The sequence below is a fragment of the Alosa alosa genome, chromosome 1 (assembly GCF_017589495.1).
Source record: "Alosa alosa isolate M-15738 ecotype Scorff River chromosome 1, AALO_Geno_1.1, whole genome shotgun sequence".
NCBI lineage: Eukaryota > Metazoa > Chordata > Actinopteri > Clupeiformes > Clupeidae > Alosa > Alosa alosa.
Window position 1 is genome coordinate 23,167,907 of NC_063189.1, and position 17,457 is coordinate 23,185,363.

The 17,457-nt window shown below is 44.3% G+C and overlaps 1 protein-coding gene across 3 annotated transcripts; it reads left to right on the plus strand.

The window, feature by feature from the left end:
• Positions 1-6,130: 6,130 nt before the first annotated feature.
• Positions 6,131-16,858, plus strand: chrnb3a (cholinergic receptor nicotinic beta 3 subunit a). Of its 3 annotated transcripts, none has more exons than XM_048263778.1 (6): positions 6,131-6,530; positions 13,544-13,695; positions 14,519-14,563; positions 14,657-14,766; positions 15,057-15,936; positions 16,039-16,858. In XM_048263778.1, the coding sequence occupies exons 1-6, from the start codon at positions 6,473-6,475 to the stop codon at positions 16,171-16,173; spliced, it is 1,380 nt and encodes a 459-aa protein (XP_048119735.1). In that variant the 5' UTR covers positions 6,131-6,472; the 3' UTR covers positions 16,174-16,858. The 3 variants fall into 3 exon arrangements, with proteins under 3 accessions (XP_048119735.1, XP_048119742.1, XP_048119726.1); XM_048263785.1 differs by having other exon boundaries at positions 14,657-14,757; XM_048263769.1 differs by having other exon boundaries at positions 14,519-14,766.
• The last annotated feature ends 599 nt before the right edge of the window (positions 16,859-17,457 follow it).

The following is a 17,457-nucleotide window of genomic DNA, read 5'->3' on the forward strand; positions in this document are numbered from 1 at the left end:
ACACATGACAAATCCGCCACTCCCTCTCCTGAGCAGACAGGCAGAATAACACTCATCGTGATATCCTGGCAACTGGCTGTTTTTTGGACCATGTCTCTGTTGTGATGGGGAATGTGTGATCACACACACACACACACTGGACATCATTTTAACATGACCCAACTCTTAACTCACATGACCTTCTCATGTCAAGTGAAGAAGCTTTAGGCAGTGCTTAAGGATAGACGTAATGTTTCACATATGCATATCACATATAGTTCATGCATCCTTCTCTCTCTCTCTCTCTCTCCCTCTCTGTCTGCAAAGGGGGTGGATGATGCATTATTAAACTGCTGAGTCTTTTTAATGGCTTCACTCCTCCCTTCATGGTTGTTTGCTACACCACTTTTATGCGTTCAGACAGCCCAGTGTACCTATTTGTGTGTTTGTGCTTGTGTGTGTGTGTTGTGTGTAATTTCATGATATACTATCTGTTTATAACATATGTGTTCAACACAAGATAATCAAAGGCAGAAAAAGATGTCTCTGATGTCCTTATCTGGGTCAGCCCAACTGGCCTGTGCTGCACTAGGTGATGGTCACCTTAGAACACTAATCAATGGACCGTAAGTAGGAGACAAGATTTTTAATGAAGAGTTGGACCTATATTGGTGAGCAAAGGATACCTTATCTTCTGACCTCAGTGTTGTGTGTGTGTGTGTGTGTGTGTGTGTGTGCAGAGAACAGAGACGGAGACAGCCTTAGATAAGTGAAGTAGAAGTAAGAGTGGAAAGAGGCTTCCACTCAATAATTCATGCTGTTTTTCGAGGCGACCACTAAAGTGCTCCCTTCATTCACAGCGCTTCTTCCGCAACCGCCCCTCACTTTACCGTTGCATCACAAAGCCACAACAACTGGAAGAACAGGGAAAAAATCACCGCACATAAACACCTCTGTTCAGCCACGCCACTGGGCTTCCCTCACGCAACTGTGTTTCTCTTGAAACACGGTGAGTGGTAAATAATAATGGCGTAGTCATTAAATGCCACCCACTTAACCCTGCAGCCTCGTCCCCTCAGTCTTCTGCTGGCGAGAGGCCGAGGTTAAGAGGGAATTACTCAGTGTGTTTTGACATCGGTTTCCAGCTGGCAGTTGAAGAGGTGACTCGTGGTCACACCGCGATGGCATTAAACATGCTCTTCAAAGACCGGATGCTCGTTAGCGCTCTGCTAACTATGAGTCATCAGCCAGCCTCTGAACTCCACAGCGCCACGGTAACGGCCTCGCCCGGGAGACAAGCTCCTGATTACACACCCATTAAAGAGGGGAGGTGGAAAAAACACTCTGATTGAAAGGTAGAAAAGGAAGGCGCTCCCTCTCCCTCTCTCTGTGTGTGTGTGTGTATGTGTGTGGGGGTGTATTTAAATGTGACATGTGAATGTGTGTGTGTGTGTGTTTAAATCTGTATGTGTGTGAGTGTAAATGTGAATGTGCATTTGTGTGTGTTGTTGTTGTGTGAGAGAGTGAGAGAGAGCAAAAGAGGTAACAAGGTACAAGACAAGGGCGAAGAGAAGGAGACAAATGTTGGCATGGATGTACTTGTTCTCTGGCACTTGGCTGTCCCCTCTCCTCTGATGATTCTGCAGACATTTTTGGATGAATTGATGGATAAAGGATTTGGGATTTAATGGATGGTGTATTTGTGTGTATGTGTGTGCGTGTATGCCTGTGCGTTATCTCTCTCTCTCTCTCGTTCACACTCTTGTGTGTGTGTGTGTGTTTTATGTGTACATGCAAGTGTTCCAGACAGTATGAAACATGGTTACATTTCTACTAGGAGAGATATGTGCATTGGATAATCATATTCTACACTTCAGTAAATGGATTACATGCAATACATTTCCTCCATGGTTTGGGGATGACTAGGTAATCAAGAACTTAAAATGTCATGAAGGAAACACTTTGACCACAAACCTAGGGAATAAGGACAACCCTCACACTGAAGTTTTCTCATTAGCATAATGTAAATATCAACATTTGCTATGAAATATAATTTGTTGCAAGAAATGTATGGATGTCTGTATGGGATTCAACCAGACAAAGTTATGCACAGTATAGAGCACAATATGTGTAGAGTGTAAAGTGTGAGTGTGTGTGTGTGTGTGTGGAGGTGGTGTATCTTTATTTATACTCCAAACATCCCAGAGCCTCTGCTGTCTAAATCAAAGAATTATCGACAGTTGGAGAGTTTAGTGACTCCTGCCTCCCACTCCCACACAGGAACACCCAGTGCAGCCCTGCACTGAGGCAGCGTGGGTCTCCCCGCAGGGCTGCTGCCTTGCACAGCTCCGCCGGACCTCCTCCTCCCCACACCTCAGCGGTCTGCGTACACACACCAATCACCTCCATCATCCATTCAACAGTCATCTACAAACCATTAGGTGAGCTATTATAATCTTCTATACACTCCATATGTTAAACCGATCCCTAAAATGGATTTTTGAAAGAATCCAGAATGACATAACATAGATTTTGAGTTTTATGTGTTGTAGTGGTCATACTCAGAGCATAGCCAGAGTGTGGGCATCGCTGATTTGAGAAAAATGAGAATCATAGCCAGTGGCGTGGCACATCTGTGGATTAAACACTCCTCCTACATTTGTGCAATATGTTTGTCTTTGTGTGTGTGTGTGTGTGTTTGTGTGTGTGTGTGTGTGTGTGTGTGTGTGTGTGTGTGTGTGTGTGTGTGTGTGTGTGTGTGAATATATGTGTAATATGTCAATGTGTAAGAGTAGGTGGCTGCTTGGCCATTGGGCATGCTGGTTGTCCTGCTGCACAAATCAGTTTTCAAATGATTAGATACACTGGTAGTAGAAACACACACACACACACACACACAAACAGAGACACATACACCATCTGAGGCCCCCAATACACTATACAACAACTGGGGCAGAAAATCTCTATCAGCTCTCTGCTATAAAAATCACTGAGTGTCTGTGTGTGTGTCTCTGTGTGTGTGTGTGTGTGTGTGTGTGTGTGTGTGTGTGTGTGTGTGTGTGTGTGTGAGTGTGTGTGTGTGAGTGTGAGGGAGTGAGAGAGGCGTTAAGAGAGAGAGAGAGAGAGAGAGGAAATGGTAAAGGCCAAGAGAAAGGCCAGGGAAAGATTGTTTGTGGGAGACGTATAATTACAGACGGTTTTGTGAAGACAAAGGGAGTTCAGCTCAGACAGCTCACAAACATCACTCTACTGAACTACATTGGGATTACCTCCACACTTTTACAGTCACAGTCAATGTGTGTGTGTGTGGAGTGGTGCATTATGGAGCTATGGAGCATTTGGAGAACAGGGAATATTGTAAACCATTCAGATGGATAAACTGTATGTGGTTATGGTTATGGTTATGATATTTAGCAGGCACTTTTGTCCAAAGCAACATACAAATAACAACAATACAATAGTTCAATTTAACAGTAAACAATTTAAAAAGTTGGTAAGACTACACCAAGGAGAACAGCAATACTGTAATAAACAACAATGTCAATTCAATCAATAGCCCAATAAAAATAAATAAATGCTATAATATACAAACCATAACGCATAAGAAATGCTAATAAACTAAGTAGGCTACATGTTGAACAGATATGCCTTTAGATCCCTCTTGAAAGACCCAAAACTATCACAGGAACAGAAAGCACTCTATATGGTATTTCTGCACACAGGTGCAGGGCACCTCCTTCCTCTATAAGGAGGATTTCTGCACACTGCAAAGACAGACTGCAGACCTGCTCCGCTCAGCTTCCTGCATCCATGTCAGTGTGTGTATGTGTGTTCATGGTAGTGAGTCATGTGGGCTTATCGCCAAGGCCTTGGGTATTTTTATGAATGTTCCTTTTAATTTTAGTTTAATAAGTCATTAAGTAATTACTTTAATTTAACCCACAGACCATAATTGAAAATAGCCATGAGGAAGGATGACTGGACTAACCTAACCTGTGTGTGTGTGTGTGTGTGTGTGTGTGTGTGTGTGTATGCTATATATCTAAGAAATTTACAGTCAGAGAATGTCTCCCTCCCACAATCCCTTGTCTTGTCACATTGTAGTGAGTGAGTAAAGATGTACAGTAGCCTACACTCAGTTGTATTTGAGCCTGCAAGTACTGATTAGAAATCTTTAATGGCTCATTTTTGATAAGGTGAGAGAGAGAGAAATAGAGAGAGAGAGAGAGATGTTTGTAATTGAAGACTGCTTTCTTTGGTCTCCATGGAAGTGCATCAGTGTCCCTGTCCCACATACATATTTGGGTTCACTGCTCTCTTAATCAGTAGAATGAGGAGACTCCACTAGTAGGACATCTGCATTTGCCACTTTCTCTCTTCAGCCCCTTCTCCCTCTCTAGCATAGGAGAGCCACTTTAAATGGCTGTTTATATGCTGTTTCCACTGGCTCAATCAATGGATAACTCTACATTCTCTGCTCTACAACTCTACGGATGTAATATCGTATACATAACTCTATGAATCATAGACTACTGGGTCATTTTCATGTCAGTATACACAACATACACTCACGGAGAGGGAGGGAGGGAGAGAGAGAGAGAGACGGGGAGACGCAGACTTAGGTAGAAAGAGGCGGATTAATAAACCTGATAGGAGTCCTACCATGCTCAGCAATAAACAAATGGCTCATCTGGCAAACACCCAGCAGTAAATCTCTCTCCATCTTTTGTACATGCATACACACATATGCATACCCACACGCAATCAGTTCAGTGTGTTCATACACACATACTATACATATGAATACCCATACGCAATCAGTTTAGTGTGTTCATACACACATACATATGAATACCCATACGCAATCAGTTTAGTGTGTTCATACACACATACATACATATGAATACCCATACGCAATCAGTTTAGTGTGTTCATACACACATACATACATATGAATACCCATATGCAATCAGTTTAGTGTGCTCATACGCACATCCATATGAATACCCATACGCAATCAGTTAAAGTTGCACATACACAAAATTGTGCAATGGATTTTTTCAGTCAAGTGGATTTCAGACATGCACAGGATAGGTATTAAATTCCTTGAACTGGAGGGGATTTCCCACAGAGGTTAACCAAGCCTATATTGACAATGCCTATTTCATTTTATACATGATATTCAACAAGACTGCAAGTGTGGGTTTGAGAGGGTGATACAGCCTATATGTTCTTCACATAATGTCCTCAAATGATCACACTGCCTTCTTTGTTTTAGATGTTTTCATATTTGTGTGTGTTCATACTATACCTCTGTGTAGGCTACATATGTCAACAAATACGAGCAATGATTGAACTTGAGGAACTCAGTGAATTCAGTGTCAGTAATGCAAGTGGTTGTGTGGGAATTCTGGTGGGCTGTCATGTGTATAGATACTGAAAATATAATGTGCACTTAATGTATGGGCATGTGACAGACATAAAGAGTGAGAGAGAGAGAGAGAGAAAGGCAATGCACTTAATTCATTTCCAGTCTGACAGTTTTTTGGCTGTACAGCATTGCAGACTAAACATCTCATCTGGAGGCTCACTCCCACTACCCCCACCCCTATGTTTTACACACACTCCCACACAATAAACATACACATGCCAATGCCTCTCAACATTCATCTCATATTTAGGATTGAGTGTATATCCCAGTGCTGTTTCAGAATGGGCACAATATGAGGGCCTTTTCAATGCCCCACAATATAAGGGCCTTTTCATTGCCCCTTTTGAGAGAGCGCACACCAGTGCTGTAGAGAGAGAGAGAGAAAGAGAGAGAGAGAGAGATGTATATCTGTCTGTCTGTCTCTATTTTGTCTGAGAATTAACCGACCTCACAATGGTGTTTCTCAAGGAATATGCCTGCTCAACACCTCTCCCGTCATATAAAACGAAAACATGTAGGGCTGTTGGCACAATATAAAAATAGGCAAAGACATTTTCAAATTTCTCCAAATAATGTTTGCGACGTGCACCAGTTCGTATTTTTCTTTTAAGAATTTACAAAACGTTTTATGCTGAATATGCCCTTGTCCGAGTCCTGTGCTCGCCTGTCCAGACTGTTCCGCCACTGTTCCGCCTTCAGCGCACTACACGAGCTCTCTCTCACACACATACACACTCACTCAAACATTGTCGTCCCGTTGGTGAACTGCAACATCGTTAGAGCTGGGCGACACTACTCGTCAGTACACTTTTTGGTTTCTCACGGACAAAACAAATTGGAGTCATCGCGCACGCTTCAGTTCATCATTTATTCAAACGGCACATCACAAGCACCGTTTTACACGAGTAAGAGCAAGAGTACAAGCGCAGTATCGCCACTCGGCTACTGCGCTTAAGAGTGTTAGAGTGTATGTGAGTATACAGAAATCATCAATGCCTGCGGTTGTGTGTCCATCGACACTGAAATGATTCTCACGGACTAACCGGCTAGATGTAAACCAGCATGCTGTCTCTTTTCGTGCTGTGGTGCGTCCTGACGGGCGCATCGGCAGCGATTGAAGGTAAGCGTCTTGCAGACCATAAGCTAAGCTATAAGATTGTTTTATTACATTGAGTTGGTTAGTTTGTCGAAGCTGCCTGCTATCTGTGAACGAATATTACTTTGCTTTACCATGTCACGTGTTCGTACAGGTGTTGGCATAATAGGCAAAATAGAAATAGTTGCAGCGTTTCCCAAGAAGCAGGAGTTGATGACATGCAAATTGAAATGCTAATAACCCGGTGAGGCGTAGCGCCATCGCATGGCAACAACGGAAATGTAACGTACAGGATGTAAAGCGCGTGTGGAACAGTGCTCGTGGCATTTTGAAGGTTTTTGTCATAATAATTCCCTGACATCAAGGAAGGACCCTGTTAGGCAGGCTGCGTTGTTGCTTCTTTTAGTTATGCACTTAGGCTACTGTTTATTTGCCAAACAAAATAGTATGATTAAACCGCTATTATCCACCTCTTACGTGAAGAGAAACATATCATCAATACATAGATGAGAGCTTATGCATTGAGTTAGTCCACTGAAGTATGTAGTTTTATGACAGTCTTCCCTGGAAATATTAGGGAAGGCTTCAGTGATGTGTATGGTGTTTGTATAGTTTATGGAGGCTAAGACAAAGTTATGTTTTTACTGGGTGAGTATTGTTTGTTTGTCTGTTTGTGTGTGTCTGTTTGTGTGTGTGTGTGTGTGTGTGTGTACTTATTCTGTTTATGTGCAATGAGGCAAAAATATTTGACAGATTAATCTGGAAATGGAACCTGATGCCCAGCATTACATCACTCAGCTGTCAAGACACACAGATGTGACAATGTGTGTGTGTGTGTGTGTGTGTGTGTGTGTGTGTGTGTGTGTGCGTGTGTGCGTGTGTGAAAGAGACACATAATTAGTTTTCTCTTTGAATAGATGGTCAAGTCACCGCTTCCTCATCGAAATGACGTGTATATGGGAGTGCATTAGCTCTTCATATGCATCCGTATACTTACATAGAAATACACAGTGGCACGTATGCACGTGTACACATGGGCATAGGCTATATAAGTAATTACTGATATTTGCTCTCCGACACAGACATGACAGACATGATGTACATGAATGACCACTGACCCAAAGCCAAACATCCAAACAGAGACAGACTGATGTGTTTATGGACGCTCTGCACGCTCAGGCCCTGCAGAGTTGCTGGAGATGATATCGTCTTTTTGTGCAAGTGTAATGCAATCTGATGTAAGGCCACGCTATACAATATGTCTCCAGTAGTGCATTCACACTCCACACACACACCACACACACACGCACACACACACACACACACACACACACACGGACTGGTCCTCTTTGCTCATCCAGTGTGACTGATGCCTCCATTCCCTTTTGTTCTGATTGGCTGCATTGCTCAGCTGTCATGGAATAAAGCCAATCAGTGAGACAGATCATTCAGTGCTTCTTCTCCCTGCCACATGCTTATTTATCACAGCAGCTTGGGCTTCCTAGACTCTCTCTTCCTCCTCTCTTTTCCTTTTCCCTTCTCTCTCTCTCTCTCTCTCTCTCTCTCTCTCTCTTTCTCTCGCCTCTGGCTTACAGATGGGACATCAACAGTAGTCTTCTTAGTGAGGTGGCTAATGAAAGATGAAGCAGTAAGTGTACAGAAAGGTAAATCCATTTGTGGCATTTGAGAATGCAGTTGTGTTCAGCCAGAACTGTCCTCATACGTCCTCCAGGGAAAGGGAGAGGTGCGGTGCGGTGGGGTGGGGTGAGGTGAGTGCGGTGGGGTGCCATGGGGTATAGTGATATGGGGTGGTGTGGGGTGCCATGGGGTATAGTGATATGGGGTGGGGTGGGGTGCAGTGGTGTGGGGTGGGGTGGGGTGGACACGGTGGGGTGGTGTGGAGTGCAGTGGGGTGAGGTGGGTACGGTAGGGTGCCATGGGGGTAGTGATATGGGGTGGTGTGGGGTGCCATGGGGTATAGTGATATGGGGTGGTGATAGGTGCAGTGGGGTGGTGTGGAGTGCGGTGGGGTGAGGTGGGTACCGTGGGGTGCGGTGGTGTGGGGTACGGTGGGGTGGGGTGCAGTGGTGTGGGGTGGGGTGGGGTGGACACGGTGGGGTGATGTGGAGTGCAGTGGGGTGAGGTGGGTACGGTAGGGTGCCATGGGGTAGTGATATGGGGTGGTGATGGGTGCAGTGGGGTGCGGTGGTGTGGGGGAGGGTTGGGGGTAAATCAGAGCAGGAGTTGTAAGAAAGGCTGGTGTGAGAACAAAATAATGTTACTGTCTCTGGAAACGAAGGGAAATGGGTTTAATATTTGAGTGACCTCTTTAATCCTCCAAAGTCACCGTTTTACTTCCCTGTGTGCAAGTGTAGTGGAGAGAGAGGGAGGATGATGGAAAAAAGGTGAGAAAAGGAGGTTTTTTGCACAATTATGACCAAGGACGGCATTGTGAACTGGGACCTTCTGAAGCTTGGCTAAAAGGAAATAGAAGTGAAATCTAATTGAAGGTGATAGGAGAGAGGGGGCTATTGAACTGCACTTAGATCATAGGATGTGTGAGAGTCAGTGTGTATGCATGTCTGTGAGTGTGTCTTAGAGAGAGAGGAAGAGAGAGAGTGAGAGAGAGAGATAGGTCTGGGAAGAAAAGTGAGGAGGGAATGTGTGTGTTTGTGGGGAGAAATGTTATGTGTGTGTGTGTGTGTATTTGTGTGTGTGTGTGCGCGCGCGCACGCGCATGTGTGTGTGTGTGTGTGTGTGTGTGTGTGTGTGTGTGTGTGTGTGTGTGTGTGTGTGCGCGCACACACATGTGTGTGTGTACTGGTTGGGTCCACTGGGACATTCTAAGCTGATTACCTCTCTGCCAGACAAGAGACACTGTATATTTCATATCTCTCTCTCTCTCTCACACACACACTCACACACACACAAACTCACACACTCACTCTCATACACACACACTCTCACACAAACACACACATACACACACACACACACAAACACACACACACACACACATACACACTCTGCTTCTTTCATTCTTTAGTCCTTATATTGCTTGTCGATATACAGTGTCTTGACCACTACTTTCAGCGCATAAGCATGAGTACTGACATGCTGTGTCCAATTTCTAGATTAGGAATTGCATTTCACAGAGACACCCTTACCTTTCCACCCTAAGATAATGATACACAGATTAGATGTATGTTTGTGTGTTTGTGTGTGTCTGTGTTTGCGTGTGTGTGTGTGTGTGTGTGTGTGTATGTGTGTGTGTGTGTGTGCTTGAGTGTGTGCGTGTGTGTCCTGCGTCATTGGGTAAGTATGAGTAATGCACAGGCTTGCTACGTCCCCTGATGAATAGCATAGCAAAGCCCTCTGTCTGAAGTGATCATGTCACTGATCTTTTTACTGAGATTAGAACAGCCCTTAGACATCTGCTTACCTCTGGGGTGTGTGTGTGTGTGTGTGTGTGTGTGTGTGTGTGTGTGTGTGTGTGTGTGTGTGTGTGTGTGTGTCTGTGAGTGTGAGAGAGAGAGAGAGAGAGACAGAGACAGAGAGAGAAAGGGACCATGAGACTACACCCCTCCGATTTTAAATCCAGGGGCAAATAAAAATAAGAGGAAGGGTAAACACAAAAGTAAACATAAAGGTAGTAAATGTATAAAACTGTTTATTTTTCAATCAAAATCAAAATTCAAGTGAGAATGTGCTGAACCATGAGCTAGTGACAAAAGCAGAACTATGCCTGGAGTAAACCAAACTAAAAGTAAAACTAAACACACACACACACACACACAGTGTGTGTGTGTGTGTGTGTGTGTGTGTGTGTGTGTGTGTGTGTGTGTGTGTGTGTACACATGTGTGTGTGTACTGGTTGGGTCCACTGGGACATTCTAAGCTGATTACCTCTCTGCCAGACAAGAGACACTGTATATTTCATACCTCTCTCTCTCTCTCACACACACACACACACACACACACACACACACACACACACACACACACACACACACACACACACACAAACTCACACACTCACTCTCATACACACACACTCTCACACAAACACACACATACACACACACACACACAAACACACACACACACACATACACACTCTGCTTCTTTCATTCTTTAGTCCTTATATTGCTTGTCGATATACAGTGTCTTGACCACTACTTTCAGCGCATAAGCATGAGTACTGACATGCTGTGTCCAATTTCTAGATTAGGAATTGCATTTCACAGAGACACCCTTACCTTTCCACCCTAAGATAATGATACACAGATTAGATGTATGTTTGTGTGTTTGTGTGTGTGTGTGTGTGTGTGTGTGTGTGTGTGTGTGTGTATGTGTGTGTGTGTGTGTGCTTGAGTGTGTGCGTGTGTGTCCCAAGGCCATTGGGTAAGTATGAGTAATGCACAGGCTTGCTACGTCCCCTGATGAATAGCATAGCAAAGCCCTCTGTCTGAAGTGATCATGTCACTGATCTTTTTACTGAGATGAGAACAGCCCTTAGACATCTGCTTACCTCTGGGGGTGTGTGTGTGTGTGTGTGTGTGTGTGTGTGTGTGTGTGTGTGTGTGTGTGTGTGTGTGTGTGTGAGAGAGAGAGAGAGAGAGAGAGAGACAGAGACAGAGAGAGAAAGGGACCATGAGACTACACCCCTCCGATTTTAAATCCAGGGGCAAATAAAAATAAGAGGAAGGGTAAACACAAAAGTAAACATAAAGGTAGTAAATGTATAAAACTGTTTATTTTTCAATCAAAATCAAAATTCAAGTGAGAATGTGCTGAACCATGAGCTAGTGACAAAAGCAGAACTATGCCTGGAGTAAACCAAACTAAAAGTAAAACTAAACACACACACACACACACAGACCGCTCGTCTGTCTGACTGCTGCAAAAATGCTGCAGCCTATGCTGCCACAACAATATATACGGCAGATGCCGTTAGGAACAACACACAGTAAAGACTGTCAACAGACACACCACACAGGCTGTTTGGCACAATGGCCCCATCCTGATGTCAGCCCAGACACTATAAGAGCCCGCTTCCCTATCTGGCCAATCAGGAACCTGTGTGCTGCATTGCCGGCAATCAAGGAGGAGGTGGGAAGTGGACACAGGGAAGGCAGAACACACGCAGACACACACTACGGCCATAACACTACATCATACATCTATATAAGGTCTTTCATTTGTCAGTTGTGTGGGTTTGTTGTTCATTACTTGTGTTACTGCGTGTGCATGGAAGTCTTTTGAGTGAAATAGGCGTATTAAAGATGCTGCTGTAAAGATGCTGTACACAATTAACAAATATAATGGAACAGAAAGATGAAGTGTATTGGTATGGGTGTATTGTGAATATTTTTAGTTGCATGTAGTATTTAGAGCATGGGGGTGAATTAATTCAGTTGTAATGAATCTATAAAAACTCAAAAGAAGGGGAAAATGTGTGTGTAGTAGCAAAAACTTTGTGTGTTTGTCCCTATGACCTATGACACTTCTAATTGTTCGTCGTCTCACTATTTCTAGGGAATACCGGTGCTTGGGTAAAAACGCGTAAAAAGATTGTCCGACCAACGTCGTCCGTGAACTGATGGTATTTATTTGTTGAACAAATGAAAAATAACTTAAACATGAAGTATAGTCTCTATTGTCTGATTGAGCTGAGTTGAGTTCATTCCGCGCGTTCGCGTTGCTCCTGTCACGCTCAGGTTGAGTTGATGTTGAGGCAGTTGACGGTCAATGATAGTCAAAGTCAAAGTCAAAGTCAAAGTCAGCTTTATTGTCAATTTCTTCACATGTTCCAGACATACAAAGAGATCGAAATTACGTTTCTCACTATCCCACGGTGAAGACAAGACATATTTGACCAATTTTAAGTCCACAGACAAACATAACATTCAAGAAACAAAAAAGTAAGTAAATAAGTAAATAAGAGGGCACATATAATAATAATGAAAAATAAGAGCAGCAAAATTTTTGTTGAAATTGTGCATAGACAGTCAATAAAATACTAGTGCAAATACTGTAAAATACTATAAAATACTGTTTGACCTAAGGTTAGTGGTGCAAGTTATGTAAGAGCAGCAGAAGTGTTGTGTTTTCAGGACAACAACACCAAGTTGTAAAGTGTACAAGTGTGCAAGTGTTCATAGGTGGAGTGGCAGGCGGCCATTGTGGGTCCAATGTCCAGGATGTTATGTAGCTGAGGGTGGAGGGGGGGAGAGGAGGGAGAGAGTTCAGCATCCTTACAGCTTGGTGTATGAAGCCTGTTAGTGAGTCTGGTAGTCAGCCAGGCTTCTGTACCTCTTCCCATAGTTGGCTCAAGCACCGGAACCCCTCCTGTGACCTTGGCTTGACACCCCTTTTATCATTGCACCCCCATTACCACTAGAGGAAAGGCATACTCAAAACATTAAAACGTTCTAAATCAAATGTTGAAGGGAAATTAAATGAATAACTATTTATACATTAAATAAAACTGAAAATATGAATATGGCTCATACAGTGTGTGTGTGTGTGTGTGTGTGTGTGTGTGTGTGTGTGTGTGTGTGTGTGTGTGTGTGTGTGTGTTTTAACATGTATGTCCTAAATGTGTATGGAAGAGTCATACACTTTTCTGTGTCATAAAGCATCATCTTAATAGTGCTGACACCTGTGGCCTCCAAGTAGCTTCATATCTGTAATTTGGGCTGGGCAGGTTTTACAGGTAGAAATACAAACCTACAGATCCAGTGTCTACAACTGTGTTTTGATTTGGTAACATAAACTCCTACATCGAAGTTTTATACCACTGTTACTACAGACATCATCTAAACACCTCACCAGATTTGCAGATTTTGAAATTATTGTGGATTTATCATCACTGTGGGATTTATGTTGACCAGCCCAATTTGTAGTAAACCTGATAGCCTGTCATCCACCACCTGATAGCCTGTCAACTTTTTAGATGACATGGAGATGATGTTCATCTCTCTCTCTCTCTCTCTCTCTCTCTCTCTCTCTCTCTCTCTCTCTCTCTGCCGTAGCTCCTGAGGAGTTTGTGTCCCTGGCTGAGTTGGAGGATGCTCTGCAGAGGAATCTTTTTAAAGGCTACCAGAAATGGGTGCGGCCTGTGCTTCATGCCAATGACACCATCACTGTACGCTTTGGCCTCAAGATCTCACAGCTTGTGGATGTGGTGAGAGCACACACACACACACACACACACACACACACACACACACACACACACACATACACACACACACACACACACACACACATACATACAGATTGTGCTGTTCTACACATAGGGTGACCTTTCGGTGCTTACTGAGGTATGCATATCAAATCAATTTTTAATATTCAGGAGATTGAACATTATTCACCAATGCATTATAGAAGACTAGAAACATCCCTCCCATGAGGCATGGGGCCTGTGCACACTGAAATGCACACAGACAAACAGAACTGCATTGTCTCATCAGTGTAATTGTATAATTTTATTTGAATAAATATACAGCATATTGGACTTTAGGGAATGTTCAAATGAGTACTAGAACTGAGCTATTGCCTTCTGCAGTTCAGAGAGCTCCTCGTTAAGCTTCTTAGACTTTTCTCCAAAGCAGAGCCATATTGCCGTACTGCTCTGCTCCACAGGATACAATGCTGCCCTCTTGTGGTGAGGAGATGGAAGCACTAGTTGTCCTCTATGGTCACTCTCCTGCAGGCAGCCTGACAGGCAGCCTTTCATTTATCATCTCCACCATGAGCCCGGTAGCTGACTCCCGGCCGATACTATTGATTTTCCCTCATCCCCAACCTGACTGATGTCTCCCTTCTGCAAGACCAAAATTGGAACATGTTTTTCAATTCCTGTTTTTTAAACAAAAAGTAGTTGTGTGATTGTTTTTGGAAATAGTGTATGTATGTATATACACTGCCATCCAAAAGTATGCAGTGTTTACATTTGTAGTTAAATTTGTGTTTTTTTAATTGCCTTTTTTTCTGTCTCTCCCCAGGATGAAAAGAATCAGCTGATGACGACTAACGTCTGGCTGTGGCAGGTGCGTCTCAGTAAACAGATCTCTGTGGGCCTTGAAGGTTATGGCCGCGTTCTTTCCCTCGTAGCTGAACACTATTTGTGTTTGCGTGTGCAGGAGTGGACTGACTACAAGCTGCGCTGGAACCCTGACGACTACGGAGGCATCACGTCCATTCGGGTCCCGTCGGAGAGCATCTGGCTGCCTGATATAGTGCTGTATGAGAAGTGAGACTTCTTTCACCACTCCCTCTCTCTGTCTCCTCTTCTATCTAGCCGTGTATACGTCCAGCTGTCTGTCCGTTTGTCCTTCTCTCTTTGCCCTTCCCTACCCCGACCCTCACTTAGTTTAAACCACTCAAAGATTTCAATAACAACAGTAGTATTGCCATACTACTGATTACAGAAACTACAGTGCACCGCGTGGATAAGTTGTCGTCCTTGTTTTTTCCCTCTTTCTCTCTCTCTCTTTTGCCCTTTTTTTTCTGTGTTCTGTCCATTTCTTCTCTCTCTGCCAGTGCGGATGGGCGTTTTGAGGGCTCTCTAATGACCAAGGCCATAGTGAAGTCCAACGGCACCATCATGTGGACTCCTCCGGCCAGCTACAAGTCCTCCTGCACCATGGACGTCACTTTCTTCCCCTTCGACCGCCAGAACTGCTCCATGAAGTTCGGCTCCTGGACCTACGATGGCAACATGGTGGACCTGGTGCTGGTGGACCACTATGTGGACCGCAAGGACTTCTTTGACAACGGCGAGTGGGAGATCCTCAACGCCACGGGCATGAAGGGCAGCCGGCGGGACGGCCTCTACTCCTACCCGTTCGTTACCTACTCGTTCATCATGAAGCGGCTGCCGCTCTTCTACACACTCTTCCTCATCATCCCCTGCCTGGGCCTGTCCTTCCTCACCGTGCTCGTCTTCTACCTGCCGTCCGACGAGGGCGAGAAACTCTCGCTCTCCACCTCCGTGCTGGTGTCGCTCACCGTGTTCCTGCTGGTCATCGAGGAGATCATACCCTCCTCCTCCAAGGTCATCCCGCTCATCGGCGAGTACCTGCTCTTCATCATGATCTTCGTCACCTTCTCCATCATCGTCACCGTCTTCGTCATCAACGTGCACCACCGCTCCTCAGCCACATACCATCCCATGGCCCCGTGGGTGAAGACCCTATTCCTGCAGCGGCTGCCCCGGCTGTTGTGCATGCGCGGCCACGCTGACCGCCTGCGCTACCCCGACATGGAGCTGCGCAGCCCCGAGCTCAAACGGAAGAGGGCAGGAGCGGCCGGCGGGCCGGTTGGGGGGAAGGAGGACGAGTGGGTGTCCATGCTGGAGAAAGCGACCTACTCTGTGCGATACATCTCACGCCACATCCGCAAGGAGCACTTCATCAGAGAGGTATGTGTGTGTGTGTGTGTGTGTTTGATATGTGTGATATCTGTTAAGTGAACATCTTTGCTCATGTCAGGTGTGTTGAAGGTCCATCTGTTGGTGTTTCAGGTGGTGCAGGATTGGAAGTTTGTGGCACAGGTGTTAGATCGAATCTTCCTGTGGACCTTCCTCACTGTATCTGTCATGGGAACTATCCTCATCTTCACTCCAGCGGTGACAATGTATCTCAGCACACCTCCGTAGACACAAACGCACACACACACAGACCCTCACATACACACACTCATACACACACACACACACACACACACACACACACACACACACACACACACACACAAACATACACACACACACACACACACACACACACACACTTTCACACTTATACACGCATACCCACTCATACACCAGTGGACACCATACACCTGGGAGTGGAGCGTGGACATGGTGATGAGCAGGTTGACCTCCCTATTCTCTGTGGCCATGAGGCTGTCATGCTGGCCCCCAGGATGTGTAAATAAAGTCTAATTAAAAAGAATCGATCTGTCATGTCTATACATCATATATTATTTAAATTACATCTGCATACTCACGTTGTGTCAGGATTGGAGACTGAAATTAATGATTTCATGAATCAACAGTTTTGTAAATTGGATTTCAGAACATGATATTCTGATGAACTTTGCTGCAGTTTGTCCTGTGGGAGTAGCCTATGTTGAGATTTGTTTCTGTCCCTGTAAGACCCAAATGTACTAAAATCTAAGAGAACTAATAGAACTATAGAATGAATGGGTGAGTGAGTTCTCTCAGCAAGGACAGTTCTCTCCCAGTTCTACTTTTACTTGTTTACCTCGTCATGCACACTGTTTTCTTGTCTGCCACAGTCTGTGATTTTGTGCAAAAACATTAAAATGGATTGAAAGCAGATGTGTTGTCATTGTTTACTGTAAAATTGTCATTATCGTGTTTTAGCACTAGGTGGCGCTTCTAACAAAGGAGGGACTGTAAGCAGGAGTGTTAGCATGCTCAAGGTTTATGTGTCGGGATGTAGAGGTCAGACAGAAAGCTCAAAAAGCTTAATGGGGAATATTTTAGCATCTGTTACTTTCCCTCTGGCTTGGAAGATTCCTGATAACACTGTCCAGTACACAAGGTAGTTAGGAATTTAGGATCTCATTGGACTCTGATGGCATTTGGTTATTTGGCAACTTCATTGGTCAGATTTAATGTAGGACAAAGTAATTGAAGAACAGAAAGTCATTCTTGCAAGCATAAAATGTTAAAAACTTAATATTAAGATATTAAAATGTTAATGTCTTCCTGAGGAAACTGCTGGTGCCTCAGGGTAGGAAGGCACATATCTTCCCACAGATAGAGGGATCTACAGAGACTAGCCCCTAATCGAGAATTCTATTCTTAGGAGCATAACATTTGGTAGATGAGAATGAAGCTGATTTTGTGGCCTAACCTGGTGTGTGTGTGTGTGTATGTGTGTGTGAGAGTGTGTGCTGTGAGGGAAGCGGC